We start from the raw sequence: 20,000 nt of genomic DNA on the forward strand, positions 1-20,000 counted from the left end.
AAAAAAAAAAGAATGAACTTATTTATTCAAGTAAACTGTCCAAAAAAACGGAGAAGAAGAAGAAAAAGAAGAAGAAAAAAGATAATGGTGTAATCGAAAATTATTCCTGTATTACTTACAACCTTATGTAACGTTGTAATTTATCGTTCCTCGAAATTGTTATGTCTGTCAATTTCAAACGATTATTAACAAAAACGAAAAATAAGCCCAAATATGTTCGAGCATGTTATCCCTTTTTTCTTTTTTTTTTTTTTAGTTTTGTTTTCAAACGTTTTATTATTTATCGCAAAACAAAGTGTAAGTAATGATATAAATAAAACAAAAAAATGGAATAAAAATTATTATAAAACAAACAAAGAAAAGATAATGAGAAAGAGAAAATAATGCATGGAGAGAGATAATTAAATAAAAAATTAATTAAAATCGGATATTGCACACTAAAATATACAAATCAATATTTATACAATATATATGTTAACGTTAAAGCCGAAAATCAGTTATTGTTAGTAATTCCTCGGCACTACTATGAATGCAAATAGCCTTCCGACGAAGTCGGAAATAAGACTTTTTAAAGAATTTGGTAAATATTTTTTATGCTAAAAGTGAATAAATTTTGATGAAACTTATATTAAATTAAAGTACACTCTTTTGTCAACGCGTAGAATACCATATCGATTTATAAATTTAGCATGTAAAGTTCATTAAATGTCAGAGAATGCAATGCTGTAAATTGTGCATCTTTGCAATTTCTTTGAAAAGTTTTGATACACATTTTTTATACTAGAAATTGCAAAGATGCACAATTTACAGTATTGCATTCTCTGACATTTCAGAACTTTACACTGGAAGAATTTTTCAATTTCCGACTTCGTCTGAAGGCTCTTCGCATTCATAGTAATGCCGAGGAATTACTAGCAATGACTGATTTCCGGCTTTGACGGTAACATATACATACATACGTATATGTTAGTTTTAATTTAAAAAAAAAAAAAAGATGACGTACGTGTCAAGGCCAAAGATGCATTTGAGAAGGAAAAAAAAAATAAAATGTTTAAAATTATATCGCGTCATTTTTAATGAAAATTTTGTCAAGTTCGATGACACACACACACAAACGCATTACGAAATAGTGATACGTTAGAATAGTTATTTCAAAAATCATTAAGAATTTGATACTACTTTATTGCCGTCACGGAATGCAATCATGTGGTCGATGACACGACGTCATGGAATCTCAATCAACTTGAAAGAGTGTAAACATTTGAAATAAAGGGAAAGAGATATCTGTAGCCACGGAGAGAGTTGAGGTGTCAGCATTTGCTTCAGAGAACGGTATCAAGTGTAGTCGATCGATTATTTTCTAACATATACGTATTATTACCTCGCAGAATGTCACATTCTGAGAATAAAAAAGAAAGAGAGAGAGAGAGAAAAAAAAAGAAAGAAAGAAAGATAGATAGAAAGACAGATAGTGTGAGAGAAAAAGATAGAAAAATTAGTATTTGAAATATAAAAGTATGTTCAGCTTACCAAATATACGAATGTTTATAGCATACCTTCACCACGCTGGCATTGAAAAAGCTGACGAGAACTTGGTGGGGGGTGTCTTAAATAGGAGCGCAATGTCAATCAATATTCAAACAAATGGTGCAACAAGCATTTGGTGTTATTGCGTTATTTCTTTTTTCTTGGTTCCACGATAATTATTACATTTGATGTATGAGCATGAGAAAGAGAGAAATAGAAAGAGAAAGAGAGAGAGAAAGATATAAACGAAAGTTGTACTTAGCAATGAAATAGAAGACATCTTCTTATTAGAGCGTGTCACAAAGTTAAAATTATTAGATGAACAAATAGATAAATTGATATAGATAGCAGAATAGAGTAGAAATGCAGGGCAACCTCGTTCGATCATTGTTTATTGATTTACAACGGCTCCATCTTTCGTACATGCAAGGGCGCGCACTCAACTCCCGCGATCGTTAAAATAAATTTTATTCTAAATAGAAAAAAAAAAAAAAAAAAATCCCCGAAGGAGAAACAGAGAGAGAGAAAAAAAACTCGTTTTCCTTTTTTCCGTATAAAAAAAAAAGAAATTATAACGTCGAATCGAATTAACCCTTTGCGGACAACCGATGCATATATGCGTTCAGTGAAAAACATATCATAAATGTGTTTTCCACTTAAGTACGTCGATATTAGGATGCGAACAGAAAAATGTTAGCTGAAAATGTCAAACGATTATTATCGCGACAACGATTCTGCTCTGCGGAATATTTGAATTTAAACCGTCCCACCCCCACCAACCGCAAAGGGTTAAAAAATACTAATATGTAACGAAACAAAAGTTGGGGTATCAATGATTAAATTAGAAAATATATTATGGGGAGTTGAGCGCACGAGAACGTGATTACCTTGCTGCTGTTGATTTTGAAGCTCACGAGCCTTCCGACGCAATCTTTCAGCCCTTGTAGGTCTTGGGATTGGTACGGCACCCGGCAATGTACCCATGCTACGAGAATTATCCGAGCGTTTAAGGCTCTTGGTTCCTGAGGCAGTAGTAGTTACAGCAGCAGCAGCAGCAGCAGCCAAATGCGACATGCTGCGACTCATGCTTGAACCACTGAGAGGCTGACTTTGCTGTTCCGTCAATGTACTAAGCTCTGTCGGACGTTTCCTAGGCTGAGATAACTGGTCCAGTCTCGACATCGAGTAAGTCCTACCTGGGGAACGTGCGAAGGCCTTGGCCGATGAGCTACGTCCTGACGTTGGTGGTCCATCACGGGGGGACGGTATCGTCGGCATCAGGTCGGTACGTCTCCTGTTCACTCGAAGATAGACCGAACTTGGTGTTCCTGGTGTTCCGTCACTATCCTCACCTAAAACATTACAATATTAACTCAGTATATATATATTGATTATTCAAAATAATCTTTTAATAAAATGTAATTCGATATCAAAGAAAGGGGTAACCAAAAACAAGAGATGAATAATTCGATTGATTCTTCAATGACGGGATATTTATTAAACATTTTATAAAACGATCAATTCGAGGGTAGTTTTAGGATTATACCGATTTGATTTTATCGTTCGTGTGAGATTGAAAGTAATATAAGAAACGAAACAATAAATCTATATAATGAGAAATAAAATTCACAGAGAGAAAATACGTTCGTTGATAGATACTCACACAAAGATAGAGACAACAATAACAACAACAATAACAACAATCATCAAATTTCTTCTTCTTATCATGCTACGATTTACTTTACTTCTATACAACAACGTTCACGCAATATAATCCTTCTCGCGACAAGCAATATAAAGCGACTAGGTAGAAGAGTACGTGTTGTGTGTTCAATACACGTACGAAAGAAAGTCTCTCGGTTGTCAAAGGAGGAATAGTAGTATTAGTCGTCGTCGTCGTCGTCGTCGTCGTCGTTGTCGTCGTCGTCGTCATCGTCGTCGTCATCGTCGTCGTTGGCTAGCAAACGGCGGTGTACATCCCACACATTAATCGATACTTCAGCTCTAGCGCGCGACTCACCGTCGTCCACAAGCAATTTTATTATTCTAACGTCAGCCCGTTCTGTTGTCCGTGGTGCAATCGAAAGCCACATGCGTACAAGGTAAAGAGAAGAAGAAAGCACCAGCAGGCAGCAAGCACCACCAGCAATACCAAAGCGAGCGATCAATCCTCACACACCGACAACGGAATTTGCTATACCTTCCTCCTAAGCGTCGTGCAATGCGCAGCATAGCAACATGAACGCGCCGTACAAAACGACGATTTATAATAATGAAAAATCAAATCTGACCCTACTATTTATACGAACTAATCTTAAATATTAATATAAACTCTTCAAATGTTTCTTTAACATTAGATTTACGAGAATATTTTGTTCAATATCTTTTTTCTTTTTTTCAAAACATTGTTTCAATATAGAAGTGGGGGTAAAGATGAGGAACCATTATTTACGTATATTTCATTACGGTATTCAAAATCAGTCATATATTTTTGAGAAAAATAATATTTAAGTATAAACATTTGAAATGAGTTTAATTAGCACGGTCTGTAAATCTAATGTTAATGTTATATTTAAAACAACAACAATATAAGAAAAATCAATTGATGATCAAATGATTACAAAAAATTCAACTTAAAATCCTTCATACATTTCTTTTAAATATTCGATATCTTCAATATACTTTATGAATCACTCTATAGTAATGTTTTATACGTGGTAGGTGTAAAATTTGAATGGAAATTACAGACCATTGATTAAAAAATAACATACTTGCATTAATAATATAAATGATAATGAAATATGAAGATAAAGAAAAACTCAATTATCATTTATATCGCTTATCTATCAATCTATATATATATATATATATATAATATATATGTGTATGTATGTGTGTGTGAGTATGAGTTTGCAGAAAATAATAATAAAACGAACACATGCTGACTGAAGTGTATACACGTACGTATAATAAATATATTCGTACTAACAATAATAACTGCGGGAGACAATCGAACGAGCGAGTGTTAATAAGTGGTTGGACAGACAAGGATCGGCAAATCAATCAGAGTACATAACAGAAATAGATAATAGATAGAGATAGAGATAGATAGATAGATAGAGATAGATAGAGAAAGTGAAATAAATAGAAAGAGCGTATATATTTTCCCGTGTGTCGCAGACTTCCGGCTTCAGGACTCACCACTGACAGCCCGCTGAATCATTGGACGCCTAGTATCGCTATCAGACTTATCATCGATGGCAAAGATGTCTGTAGTAGGAGGAAGAGAGAGGCTGGCTCTCTTATGTTTGCCAGGAGTTAAGGGAGGATCGGGGCTAGAATTCCAATTGAACACCTCGTACATGGACGAGGACATTCTCATATCTGCAAACAAATCATCCAACTCTGGAACATTAGCTTTACTTCCAACGACTCTCTCGCGAAGAATAGTAGAGTAGTAGTAGTAGTAGTAGTGTAGTAATAGAGCAGTAGCAGTAGTAATAATAGCGAAAAAAAATGAAATATATGTATGTACATATAAATGATATTATATTTACTGACAACACGTAATACTTCGGTTTTAATTACGTAATTTAATTTACATAATAATTCGATTCAGATATACGGTGATATTTAAATATTGTAAATATATTAATATGTACAGTGATTCGGAAAAAAAATATATATTTAAACGTTATACGATACGCGAACAATTTCATTGTATCGTATTATGATTGTTTGTAAAGCAATTAAACTATGGTTGTTCTTTCAAATATATTATAATGATCATTAATTGATTTTGATAAATATATTTATATAACTTGTTATAAGAGAGTATAGCATCAAAATGATTGATACTGTAAACAATTGAAATATATAATCGCAAAAGTTTATAACGTAGTGTACAAATATTTTTTGTATGTATTACGTGTCAAATCGTAAGAACCCATCACCACTTAATGAAAATAAGTGTATAGATAATTAGGCAATTAGCAAAAGAAGATTGTAGATCGCTAAAGCTAGCTTCTAATATATCGTTAATTATTATACTCTTTATCTGTCTTTTTAAAGTTCCATCAAACGTTTTATCCTTTCCCATAAATCTCTTTTAAAACGTTAACGGAGAACGTTCTCGCGTCTGGGAACCGTTTACGAAACAATTACGCGAACTCAGCCTCCTCTCGTTACAACACCCATATGTCTAAACTTTGAACTGGGGGGGGGGGGAATCTTTTAGCTTATAGTGTAATATTAGTATGAGTTAAAGGTGTGTTGTACAAATAAAATTTTCATGAGAAATTCTAAACGCATAAAGTAGTTATTACGCTAACTAGCTGACTGAGTAGTCAAACTAATATTTTTTAATTGACACGGTTTTAACGAAAGATAAAAAAATAAAAATAATAACTGAAAGAAATTATTGTATAATTTGTCGTTAGTTAATTGATACATTTCCAATGACTCATACTTTTTCTTACGTTAGTTTCACGAATTTAATCTAATGTGAAATAATGTTATATTTAAAAAAAAAAAAAAAAAAAAAAAACAAACTGACATAAAACAAATATAACCGTATCGCGTGAAAGAAAATTATTTGCAGGGGGAAACAAAATAAGAATCGTAAAAAGTTAGTTCTCTCCTAGGGGCTGGCAAACCGTACACACCATTTTATTTCTTCTATTATACCATAGGGAAAGGGCTATTAATTTGGTCTGGTTACTTGAATTACTTGCCACATATACAATAGAGGTTGTGTTGTATAACGAAACAAATTTCTAAATTCTACTCTAAATTCATAGCTAAACGTTATTTCACTGTTTCGTAATTATCTATTAAACGTATAAAAAAAAAAATACTAATCACGAGTATATACGTAAAAATTGAAAAGAAATATCGCAAAAAAAAAAAAGAAAAACGTCTAACAGATGGTGGTATGTATTTATATATGAATTTTTATAAACGTGTAAATACCATGAATGATGTTAGATAGTTATATCTAATAAGAAAGTTTTTTTTTTCATTTATTCGTTCTATTATTTTCTAATCTTTACTCCCCCCCCCCCCCATGTCATTCGAAAGAAAAGGAATGCGAATGGTATTTTTGAAACAACGCGGAAATAATCGTTCATTTTTATCGAACAGTTCGCGCGAACGATCACGATATTTATCGTATAAGAAGAAGTAATTCCTTTAAAAAATCTAACACACGTTTCTATTAGAAATCTATACGTACGTATGTGTGTTAGTGAAACACCAACGTGAATCGTGAGAAACTATATTCGAAAAAAAATTGCGATTATAATATTTTATCGATTAATAAATGTTTCCTTTTATTTTTTTAAACTTTTTAATTACGATTATTATAACGAAAACGAAGAAGAAGAAGAAGAAGTTAAAATAATTGAAAAAATAATATACAAAAATAATTAATCAGTTGTACATTTATAGTAAGATTCATAAAATTGGATTAATTTGTTTTAATCCGTTAATATACAATACACCAATAGGAAATTAAAAAAAAAAAAAAACCAATAAAAATCAAAAACGTTTGATTACCACTTCTCCCCCATCAAATGATTAAAATCAAGCAACGTGGATACAATTATACAAATGAAACAAACTTGTGTGCTGTTGTTTCCAGATAGTACTATTCTTTGATAGACATTGGATAAAAGCGTGATAATATGAAACTTTGTGAAGAAGTGATTAAGATCTCGATAAAAGGTTAAATTAATAAAAAGATACGATATATAAAATCAAAAAATAATTTATAAATAAAACGAATAAATTGTTTGCATCTAATAAAAGCGTTCCAACCAACTTGCGATTTAAAGCGATAGACATGTGATCGAATTCATTCTTACGGATTTGTTACATTTATGATTGATAGTGATATGCATATTATTGATTATATTAATGTTTCTTTGTTTTTTGTAAAACTTTCATATATTATATCTGTGATATCGAGAATAATAATAACAACAACAACAACAAGAACAACAAATGTGACGATAAAAAATGAAAAATCGTGAACAGAAGATGCGATAGAAAATTCTCTATATATATAACGACAAAATTTCAATACTTTAAGTGTATTTATTCTAAACGAATTGTAAGTGCGTGTAACTTGTAAATACATGCTTAACGCGATGCAGGATTCGTATGTAGAATTTCTAATAGAAAAAAAGAATAAGAAACGATAGAAAGTTCTACAAGCGAACGACGACGACGACGACGACGACGACGACGATGACGAAAACGAAGTACGACGAGGAGTGTGTGTAATTAAAAGCAACGACTAAAATTAAGCGACACTAATCTCTATGTGTGATATTTATATAATTATTTTTTTTTTAATTGTTTTTTCCTTGTCTTCGAATTTTAACGACAGATACAGCGACTAATAAGAAACTATTATAAACATTTCGAAGAAAAATTATCAATTGGATGACACTGACGCGCGGAAAAAAGCTGAAGAGAAAAATTGATTATTTTATTTATAGAAAATAATATAGCAGTCGCTGTATCTAACCGAGAAAATACAATTGTATTATATAGTAACAACACTTGGTCTAGAACTAGAGCACAGAGAGACAACATTCTTGCATACAAACATTGATCATATATAGCACGATTGTGTTAATACGTGTGTATGCATGTATATTATTGATATAATTATTAATCGATTAAATTCACTATCAAAATTAAATGCTTCGATCCGAAAGAGAGAATCCTTTATTATTATTTTTTTTTTTTTTCATTTTTCTCATTTTGTGAATATATAATAATTAAAATATGAGAAATACTCTTATTTAGTTCGTAACTATGTGTTTTTTTTTTTTTTTTTTTTTTTTATTATTTTTTGTTTTTATATCTTTTTGAATAAAAAGTTCTGCAGATGGATTGGACAGAAGTTCTGCAGAAATAAACTGTTCGTCACAGTTGGATTATTATTTATCGAAGGTATACAAAAAAATGGGAATTGTCGGTCCTCCTTTTTTCGAACCAAAATAAATAAATAAAAATAAATTCAAATTGTAAAATAACATTTACTGATATTTCTATTTTGTTATCGTGATACGATAACTGAGAACACACACCTCTGTATAATAAAACGTGAATTCGTTTATTTTTGCAATGACATTTTTTATGTGGGCAACGTATAAAAAAACGTATGTAAAGAAAATTGTTCGATAATTATAATATCTACAAGGTGTCCAAAATAATTTGTTTTTTTTTTCTTGCTGTATGCGAAATATTAAACTTAGCGAATTATGTTTTTGTTTTTCCCAAAGATGAATAGAATATTTTGATCAGCCGACAAGAACAACTACTACGATAGACAACGTCTTTTTTAATTTAATTTTTTCTTTTTTTTTTTTGATTGAACATGCCTATGTTTTATTTCGTTTTTATTACTGCATGAAATATGGATGAAATCTGTGTTGAAACGAGTTTGCCATTCACCAATTCGTTTGTATATATATATATATATATATATATATATTGAAATTCATTAAAATGAACGAATATTAAAAAGAAAATGATATTTGATTACTTAAACCTTGTGATCTAATTACAAACAATAAGAATACTTAACGTCAACTTAATAATTGATAATGTTAAAAGGAAAATAATATGTTTCGAAGTATAAATTTCAGTATTAACGATAACAAACTCGTTATAACATATACGTAATTCATATTTCATGAAAGAGAAAAATAAAAGACAAATTTCATTGACGTTGTTGCAAATATTTGTCCGTCAATTGCAAATGCATAATTTGTTATAAACAAACAAAAAAACATTTAATTTGAATATTTCATACGTCACGCGAAGAAATATATATATTATTATTATTATTTCGGATACTTTGTATAATAATATAATAAGTGTACGTAATATAGAAGGAGAAAAAGAAATAATAATAATAATTGCGTGCGCAAATAAAATAATTATTGTTAGTTCGATTATAATTGTGTTGCTCACCTTCGCCGGGTTTTCTGTCCAATCCACCTGCAGAAGTGGCTCGTTTCTTGCTGCCATCGAGTTCCCTCTCGGAGGATCTCCTGGTCAAAGGTTGAGCAGCTGAAAACATCATGACGTTGGTGGTCGAAGTGGCCCTTCGCGTACCCCAGAAAGTTGAACCACCTGTGTCGGCTGGTTCCAGCATCCTCGGTGTCGAACTGCCAAACGCAAAAACTATGTGGGATCTTTCGTTCTTCTTCTTTGCTTCGATACGTGCCTCCCTTTCCTGATTTTTTCGGAGGATTGCCTCCCGCCTTTCTCGTTCTGCCTCGCATATTAAACGTTTCCTTTCTTCTACCTGGTTCCGTCTAAAATTATCATTAAATTGAACAAACAAACAAACTAACAAAAAGAAGAAGAATAAGGATAATAAAATGATGCAAATAACCACGAATAAAATATATAAATGAGATACGTATATTATTACCTCGTTGTGTATGTGTGTGTTATTTTATTATAAGGATTCTATACATATATTTTTGTATATTAAATAAATAATATTAGATTGTGTCATTAACGTATATTTATATTTTATTGTAAAATAAAATAAAAGCCTGTTAACATTATCATCGTTTTGGTAATCGTTAAATTTGTTTTTTTTTTTTTTTTAAATAATATTGATATTTTCTTAATTACATATGCGCATGTGCGTATCCTTAAAATTTTATATAAGTAGCAACGGAAGAGTTTGCGGTAATTTACTGGGCTTCTCTCCACGACGGTAAAACAGTTTAGAATGATGTCACGCTAACGAGGTCAAACTTATAACCACGTTGAGCTTATAATCTCATAATGCATCGTTAAAACACGCTGAGCTATACTGATTTTACACGGGTCCTACTACCTAAGGTGACACTATTATTTATGCGATATTCGCGGCGTGCGCGCAATTTTCTAATTTACATCACGAGAACACCTAACGATACAACATCATCGATATCTATACTATTACTTTGATCACATATTTTTTATGTTTCTCTTAACTTCTCTTTCGTTCACTTAAAACACTCGAGCAAACGAATAAAGAAAGATACACACACACACCCACCAATTCGTTTGATGAAAAATGTAAAAATAAGGTATTGAAAAAAATGATCAAGAATCTGAGAGTTCTATCTTATTTTAAATAAATCTTTATATTCAACAGGTATCACCCCAATTTGCTTATAAGAAAAAAATAATAATAATAATAAAGAAAAACAAAAGTATGAAAATCGTTATAACATAAACTAATAACTGCATATTAATAATTGTTTGATTTTCAATTTAATAATTTTAACAGATTTAATTTGTAATTCCTTTTCATTTTCAATCATTCAATTAAGAAATGAACAAAGTTTCTTCCGAATAACTGAATCAACTGGATAAAGTATAGGAGTTCAATAAATAAATAAATAAATAAATAAATAAATAAATAAATTATTATTGAAAGACAAAAAAAAATTTCATTTGTAATCCCTATATCCTCTTTTCAATCATTCAATCGTCTAGTAAAACTCTTATCAAAAATCAACTGGATAAAGTATAAGAGTTCGAAAAAAACAAACCCCCAGCCCAACCCTCGAAAAAATATAATAAATAAATTGATGTTAAAAGAGACAAACCTATCATTGTCTCGTGACCTCAGCTCATCGATACGTTTTCGACGTTCTTCCTCTCGCTGTTCTCGAAAACGTTGAGCAGCAAGTGCTTGCTGTCTCAGCTCTTCCAGTTTCCGTTGTCGTTCTTCGTTCTGCCTTTCACGGACAAGCCTCGCCCTGTCAACATCTTTAGCGCTTCCCGTCGAGTCTCGTGCTGTCAACAATTTATTTATAATTATCGATACATCCTTTTACTTTTTTTTTTCTTTTATTAATTTCATTCATTCATTCATTCATTCGCTTCCGCCATACACTCGTAAAAAAAAAAAAAGAAAAAACACACATAGAGGTACATACAATTAAATCATCCCACGCTCAACAACATCACACGTACACGCAACGCACGCCCACGTATACGATAACACACGTGTTTAACACGACGAAGACGTTTTAATTGTTAAAGGAGAATTTTTTGTATATTATTACTTTCCTTTTAACGATCGATTATTCCAACAACCACGATTTTAACACGTTGAATGGCTAATAGATAATTTAACACTTTTAATGTCAACGCGAATTTTTGTTTCTTATTGTTTAGATAGAGAATGAGATAAGTTTTAAATACGCGTAATCGTGTGCAATGCATTTATTTTGTTTTTACTAGAGGATGGGTCATTCCTTTTTCCTTTAACAACGATGTAATATATTTTTTTTTATTTTCTTTTGACTAGATTAACAAAATCTTGAGATAGTATACAATTCGCGGTACAGATTCATTTTTATTTTGTTTAAAGTGTTTTAATCTGACACGTGTTAATTTCTTCACGGAAAATCAATAATCTATTTTATTATCAAATTTATTAAAATTACGTGTTAATAATAATTTTAAATTTCATCCAAGTCACCACCTGCTGTTTGACTCTTTCCCTTCATTGCATTCAACGTGTTAATGTCAAATAAAAAAAGAAAATCTCCTAAAAAAAAAAAAAAAATTAAAATCTACACGATATATTTTTATTTTTATTGTATTAATAACATTTCGTCACGCAGCTGTAAATTTCGCGTATTTGTAGACCGACCCGTTGTCCACTAATTTGTTCCATATGTCATGCACATCATTGTAAATATACGCGTATATGTATACGTACATATATATATATATATATATTACTGTATCCCATGTTTCCATGAAAATGATTGTTGAAAATTATTATACTTTCGAATGCGTTAACTACNATATATACATATAAATAAATTCTCTCGACCGTAAGCAAACGATGAAAATTAGTCGACGTCGCGAGAACCGGATAAATAATACGCTTCGAACTACCCCTTCCCACGAACCCACCCTACCCCTTTTTGACGCAACCCCTTTTCGTCAATAATTCTCATAGCTAGACTACATATATACAGAGATATAAAGTACGATGCAGATATATAATAAGAGAAAGAGAAACATAGAAACGAAGAGACAGAGAGAAAAAATAGAAAGAGAGAAAAGAGAGTAAGAAAAAAAAAAACAAAAAAAAAGAAGAAGAAATTATGATTGATAGTGCGATGACAAGCACGAGCACTCTCGCGAAGGATTCGTGAATCGGTAACAGCAATTGAATCAAAAGAAATATATAAAAAAAAAAAAGAAAAAAGCTTCTTTTTAGTTTAATTTTTATATTAAAAAATTAAGACAAAGATAGATAGATAGAGATAGAGAGAGAGAGAGAGACACGTAACGGAGACAACAAACATATAGAAACAGATAAAAAATACATATAAAAAAAAAAAAAATAATAAAAAAAAAAAATAAGAAAAACAGGACACGGACGATGGATTTGATTATTTGAAATTACAGCTGGAAAAATAAAAAAGAAACTAGGGAAGAAGAAAGAAATACACGAGACACGTGTTTGTTGAACGCAGTAATAGGAAGCCCTTTTGTAAACGTGATACCTTCGTTCTCGTCAAGACGATCATCGTCGAGGGAGTCCTCGTCGTAGAGACTTCGGCGGCGCTTCACATCTGCCGAGAAGAAAGGGAGAAATATGTGCGAAAGCACGTGAGAAATATTCTTACACACATATTCACCAACAAGACATTATTATTATTATATTATTATTATTGTTGTTTTTATTGGTTGTTTCGTTGTTGGTTGGTGATATATCTGTTTATTGTTCATTGTTCTTGCTTGTTGGTTCTTCGTTTCTTTGAACATTTCTTCTTGTTGTTTTTTTTACTATTACTATTACTGTTTGTTTGTTTTATTATTTTCTATAATGCAAAATTTAAGCATGCATGCTCGCTAACAACAACAACAACAACACAACAGACGCATCGTTCATATGCAATAAGCACAAACGTGGTTTTCTCTCACGGATTTTAAATTATAATTTTTAAAATAATATTAAATATATTGGGAATATTATAAACGAATATTTAAATTTAATATTTTGTTTTTTTTTTCTTATTAATCGTCAATATTTTATATATGTTATTCTCGCGAATGCATTATAAAATAATAATAATATTATGCAATTACTTTTGTAAGAAAGGTTCGAATTTATTATCAATTTTTTGTTTTGTTTTTTAATTCAACTGGCAGATCATTCTCTTCAATCGTTTTTTCCCCATATCATTGTACATAAATTTAAATGTTAAATCGATGAAAAATTTTCTATATGAATCGTGTTGGTAAATCTTTTCAGTAATAATTAATCTTTGCTTTAATCGTTTTGTCGTTCGACACACACACTCACACACCATGCCTTAACCCTATTGAATGAAATTCAGTTCTAAGGTACAACGTAAACGTCATTCACTTTGGTCATTTTGATTATCATCAACACGACGAACGTACATTCGAAATTGGTTGTTCGTTGTTTTAGAGGGTTATGCATGTACACATATGTATGCAATAACGAAACTGATATTGAGTTTACACGTTAAATCAATCAAAAGGTTAGCTTCAATTTGTTAAGCACACAATCACACACACGCCACACACTTGTAGTCAATAACAAATCATATTATCGCGTTGTGTTGTGTGTATTATTATTATTATTATTATTATAATTAATATATGCCATCATTATGTGTCGTCGTATTCGAAGCCACACACGGGTGTGGAAGGGTGTGAGGAAATTTTATTCAAACGTATCACGATAAAAGAAAAAGTAAACGTTCAATGGTAATCAATAAATAAGATAGATATAATGCAAAATAAAACCAAAAGAAGAAAAAGAAAAAAAAAAAACAAAAACAACAAATATTGATATTACGAATTCAAACGTTGCGATTGTTGTTAATCTCGTTTACGAAATTACGCATGGTAATGAAATTACGTGCAGTTGTTTAAATTATTCTCGCATCGGTAAAACGCACACAACCTTGTTATGCGATATATATGATGTGTTTATTTACCGTTCCGATGATTATCTGGAAAATGATTAGTATCACCACCGTCGCCTCCTATCTGAGCGAACCAATGCATTGTTTCTTCTGCGGAATAGAAATCAGTCATCAAAAGGGAATATACAAGAAGATTTTCATTTCTTTCCTTTACCCTTTTTTTAAAAAAAAAAAAAAAATAAACACGGACTCTCATTCTATTGTTTTTCCCATTTAATGAATGTCCAAATCCAAATATTAATCTTGAATAATAATATATGAAATATAATATACATGCATTAAAAGTTCATTTTCGTTCTTTTAAATGGATATTCAATTTCAAAAAATGTAATCAAATCGGATTGAATAAATTCGAAATAAAAAAGAAAAGGGGGGGGGGGATGACACAGTAAAAATGTAAAAATCGATTCGTTTATTTTTTCACAATTTGTTCGATTAATTAATATTTATTTGATTATACTCCATATAATTATAATTGAGAGAAAGGAATCTTTATCAAAATCTTTATATCCTCGCATACTTTATCATAGTGATTTATTTTTTTTTTTATACTTAGATGGGGGTTGTTCTTAGTTTTTATCATTCGCATAGATAGTAGTAGTAGTAGTAGTAGTAGTAGTCGGTATTTTCTTTGTCAGTCCGGTTCAAATTATCGTAGAACTGTGGGGGTGGAGTTGGGCGGAGGGGTGGGGGAGGAAAGAAGCCGAGGGCTCTCAATGAAGAACTACGACGAAGAAAGAGAAAGAAAAAGAAAGAAAGAAAAGAAAAAAAATAATAAGAGAGAAAGAGAGAGAAAGAGTAATACACGTGTAGGCTCCCGTTAATCTTCGTCGCCTTGAAAGTGGGTCGAAAAACAATGAGAGTCCAGTCTTTTCATCTGTTTTCGCAGGTTTGCACGCTCGAAATAGAATTTTAATGAGAAGGGAAAACTCAATGGTCATTGTCGATTGCGCGACAGCTTCGAACACAATAACCATTCCCTTTTCTTTTCCCTTGAAGTGGGTGGTGGTGGTGGTGGTGATAGTGGTGATGTATAATACACCCACTCTCTTAACTCTTCGAGATAACGTGCCCAATAATATTTTTCCTTTTTTCATTCATCTTTGTATTTTTAAAACAACCATAGGAAAATCTTTCTTCTTTTTTTCCCCATCCCTTATACCCCCTTTGATCTGTCGATTAATAATATATTGGAATATTTGTACAATTTTTGAGAGGTTGTTTCTGTTTTTTCAATATAAATTAAAATAAATCTAAATCTATGATATATATTGTAATATAATAATAGAATATACAACATTTGTCACAAACGAATGATTCTGAGACGAAATTAAAAAATATCTGTATCCATACGTAGTTAATTATTTATGCTTCCAATTGTCTCCAACAAAAAAAAAAACGAATTGTTAAAAGTGCTAGGTGAATAAATGAAATAGAAAATTACCGGTAGCGAAAGCGTTAAGCAAGCAAAGTGGTTTTTTTTTTTTAAGAAATAGAACATCTTTACTGGAAAGTGAACTTCTATCACTGAACTAGACAATGAACATACTACTGTGATCTATGGGAAATTAACTCGACTCATTAACGGAACAAAGAAAGAAAGAGAGAGAGAAAAAGGAAAAAAGAAAAAGAAAGAACAGGTTCGACGATGGGGTGGTGTTAGCTTGAGAAATTTTCCGCAAACTAAAACGATCTTTCGCAACTTTCCTCTAGGTTTTGGTGCCTTCTCGTAGTTCTTCTACCTATTTCTAGAAGTGTCGAAGGAAAACAATGGAAAGGTAAAAAGGAGAGAAAACTTTTCCTTCGTCCTTCTCCGCCACTGCCCCCGCCCCAGCCCCCCACCATCCATTTCTTTTCTTCTGTTGAGATTGTTCGCACGGGTGTGTATGTATTGTGCGTGTGTTTTCCAGCTCGCGGGTATTTTACGATTCGAAGGAAAGAAAAAAACGTGAGAGATGTAATAATATGGGCTGTGATTATTCTTTTGAAAAATTCTTAATACATTACGCGGAGTAAGGGGGTGGAAGGTGAAGGGTAGAGGGTTCCAGTCCAGAAAGCAGTTTGCACGAACAAATTTTGCATTCGGCTTGCATATTTCAAAACTAAACCTCCTACCAGCATTAAGTTTAACACGACCGGCGTCCTATAATTTGTAAAAAAAAAAAGAAAAGAATAAAAATGTTATAAAATTTACATTATTTATTAATAAATAAAAAGAAAATATTTTCTTTGCTAACCAATCGACTAAAATCTCATTCTATGATATATTAGGATAGTTGGTAGGGTTTAATGTTGAAATATTTCCGATTTTACGTTGTATCACTTTAAAAGAAAAAAAAATTATTCAATTAAACTTTACAATATATATGTTGTAGAACATTTTAATAGATCCGACAATATTTAACAATTAAACCTAAATTGTCATTTGATTTCAGGTGGTAGGTTCGCTCGATGTTAATGCACAACGTGTACAAAATATATGTTTCCGGTATTTTACGATCAGTCAAGAGAGAAAAAAAAACATATTTTTATGTCTCCGGATGGTAATGTGTTGATAAGATTGTTGAAAATTTGTAACAGGCGAGAAGAAGTATACATTTCTTCGACTTATCATTCTACCATTTTCATTTTAAGTTCATTTGAAAATTATCTATCTCTTTTATAAATGTTTTTCTCTTATATACCGTATATCATTTTCTTTTACGAGAAGATATTTTTCAAGATAATGGTACTATATAAATTAAAATCCATGGGACAAAATAATATACATTTATAACATTTGCAAGCAGGTTAGGTATGTATATATATATATAGGGGGTGTAAGCTAAAATACTTTATAAAATTATCTAACGACAACGTTTGTGCTCGTGCATGAAACGTAAGTGCCGAGTACGAAAAAATTTAAATTAAGAAACAACGAATATCTAATAATAATAATAATATTAATAATAAGAAATAATAAAAAATAATTATACAAAAGTTAGAAAGAAATTGTAGCGAACAAAAATTCTAATGAGAGAGAAAGAGAGAAAGAGAGAAAGAGAGAAAGAGAAAGAGAGAGAAGCCGAATGGTAATCGATGAAAAGAAAAATTGAAAGAAAACGAATTATAATCGTAAATGTGATTATTGTTTTTCAAGCATTATTTTCAATGAAAAGTAAATACAATTGGCTTACCCTTCGTGAGAGAGTGGCGATTGTGTGCAGAACTGGTCCTTTGGTTAATTTCCTCAGAAGCGGCTCCAGCTGTAACAACACAAAGCAAATGTAATATTTAATTTATTTTATCATATATTATATATAAACAATTATCGAGACAATTTTGTTCTTTTTAAATGTATTTATTAATATCGACATATTCGATATTTTGTTTGAATCTAAAATGCAGATAATAGTTCATTTAATACTGGATTATCTTCTGCAAAATGATATGAAAAAGTCTTAATACATTTTGACTGTAAAATTGACAGTAATTAGCAATATCAGATATATTTTCTTTTATTATAATAAAATACCAATATTTGTTTTTGGTTTTAATCGAATTTTCTCAAAGGCTTGTATCATTTAAATTCATAAATAATAAATAACCAATAATAATATGTAATAAAATAATTGTATACAAAAACAAATAATATTAATATATTTTCTAACAAAAAGATTATTCTCCGCGCGGAATTTTAATATAAAAAGAAACCAGAAAAATGATTACTAGCTTGATAAATTCGTAGAAACGTTTATAATTAAAATCAAAGTTGAAATTAATCGATACGATTATATATATTCTTTGATACGAAACGTTACAAAATAATACGTAAAAAGTAGAAACGATGTTAAATGTTTTACAAAGAAACTGAGTTAACGTTTGGTATCATAGCGAAGCTTGAAGGGGATGAGAAGGGGTGAAGGGGGTTGAAAAGCTAGCTCGTTGACTAGCGTTTTCGTTAGAGTCTCTGGGAAACGTTCTCGCTAATCAATTTCGAACGCGTTCACGAAGATTTCTCCTTTGATGTTTCATTAACAACAAAAAGGTACGACGACTATGACTGTGACTATGACGTTGCATTACTTCCTCGTGGTTGGCTGGGTCTTTGCGTTCGTCAATTGGAATTTAATCAAAAAAAATACATACCGCACCCTTTTAATCACAATCCTCAAAATAAATGTTGTTTCCTATTTTCCGTTATTTCATTAATTGAATCCTGTAATATTATTTATTGGTCGAATGTGTCAAACGTTTTCTTACCTTTTAAGTTAAAATACAAACACACACACACACAACCGATGAACGTTCCTTCCGAATCTCCGTCTCGAAACGGAATGATGATATTTATATCAAGGTGTGTGTTTTTCTTATTAAGTTTTTTATGTATATATATATGTGAAAAAGCAATCGATCTTTTGTTGATCTTTTAAAATCAAAACAAAAATAAGAACGATGTAAGAATTAGATACGAAAAACATTTGTTTATAAATTAACACTCGTAATCGTAAATAATAAAAAAACGATGCTAATTTTGTGAAGATTTTAAAAATTAATCGAACTGACAACACTTTAGATCCTAAAATTAAAAATAAAAACGAACGATAATAATGATAATAAATAGATGATCAAAGTTTTATATAATAGAATGATATGAAAGAAGAAATTTCCTTATCCAAAAATAAAAAGGAATATATTATCACGTTAGAAAATGAATTCTTTGTCACGGATCCTCGAGTACGCGTATATCTCAAAGGAAGGATAGTTAGTTTCGGTGCAATGAATATGCAATTTTTGTTGTTATTGTTATATGTCCATAGGGATTGTACAAATTGCAAAAAGTTATACGGGAAATTTTAGAAATGAGTTCCGTAATAAAATCCAAGAAGATGAGATGATATCAGTTATGCATTCGCGTAAGGCTAATTAATTCTAATCTTATTAGGATAATAATTTTAATCGATAATCTTTTACTTTACAACACTTCGTGGAAAAGAAAGCAAGAGAAAATGGAATAGAGAGAGAGAGAGAGAGAGAAGAAAAAAAAATTAAAAGGAAAAGAAAAGAAAGGTAATATTCATAATATAACGCATAAACGCAACGCTGCGAAACAAAACGTCCGCCGACAATTCCAGTTTTGCTAAGCTCTCTTTAACGTGGAAAGTTGCTAGATAGGTAGATAGGTAAGTACTAGGAAAAGGAAGGAATGGAAAACTTTTCCTTTCAACTTTTTTTTTTTTTCTCTTCCCTTTACGAAAAATAATAAAAAATAAAAAACAACGAGCATAACATAGCATCATCGTCATCGGCATAGCCCTCCTCTTTTCACAGCTTAACTTTCGTTTTTACGAACAGTTCTCGCATCGTTTCGTATATACGAATCTATGTATGTATATATGTATTTATGTATATATGTATGTATGTATATATTCTATTCTTCTTTTTATCGAGAATTAGCATAAACTCATTGTAGTTTATAGTTTC

The 20,000-nt window shown here is 30.9% G+C and overlaps 1 protein-coding gene across 22 annotated transcripts in view; it reads right to left on the minus strand.

The window, feature by feature from the left end:
• The window catches only part of LOC106787102 (MAP7 domain-containing protein 2), a 114,600-nt gene that overhangs the window by 10,170 nt on the left and 84,430 nt on the right, over positions 1-20,000 (minus strand). For 9 of the 22 annotated variants that reach the window (XM_014749172.1, XM_014749174.1, XM_014749173.1 and 6 more), the window contains 6 exons: positions 17,714-17,782; positions 13,083-13,151; positions 11,160-11,349; positions 9,517-9,863; positions 4,729-4,911; positions 2,415-2,879 (listed from right to left, as the gene is read on the minus strand). In XM_014749172.1, the coding sequence (XP_014604658.1) occupies positions 2,415-2,879; positions 4,729-4,911; positions 9,517-9,863; positions 11,160-11,349; positions 13,083-13,151; positions 17,714-17,782 (1,323 nt within the window). Of the gene's footprint in view, positions 1-2,414; positions 2,880-4,728; positions 4,912-9,516; positions 9,864-11,159; positions 11,350-13,082; positions 13,152-14,549; positions 14,635-17,713; positions 17,783-20,000 lie in introns of those variants that run through there. The other 13 variants (XM_014749177.1, XM_014749178.1, XM_014749179.1 and 10 more) reach the window with 6 other exon arrangements.

The sequence above is a fragment of the Polistes canadensis genome, unplaced genomic scaffold (genome assembly GCF_001313835.1).
Source record: "Polistes canadensis isolate GaletaPanama2010 unplaced genomic scaffold, ASM131383v1 scaffold_92, whole genome shotgun sequence".
Taxonomy (NCBI): Eukaryota; Metazoa; Arthropoda; class Insecta; order Hymenoptera; family Vespidae; genus Polistes; species Polistes canadensis.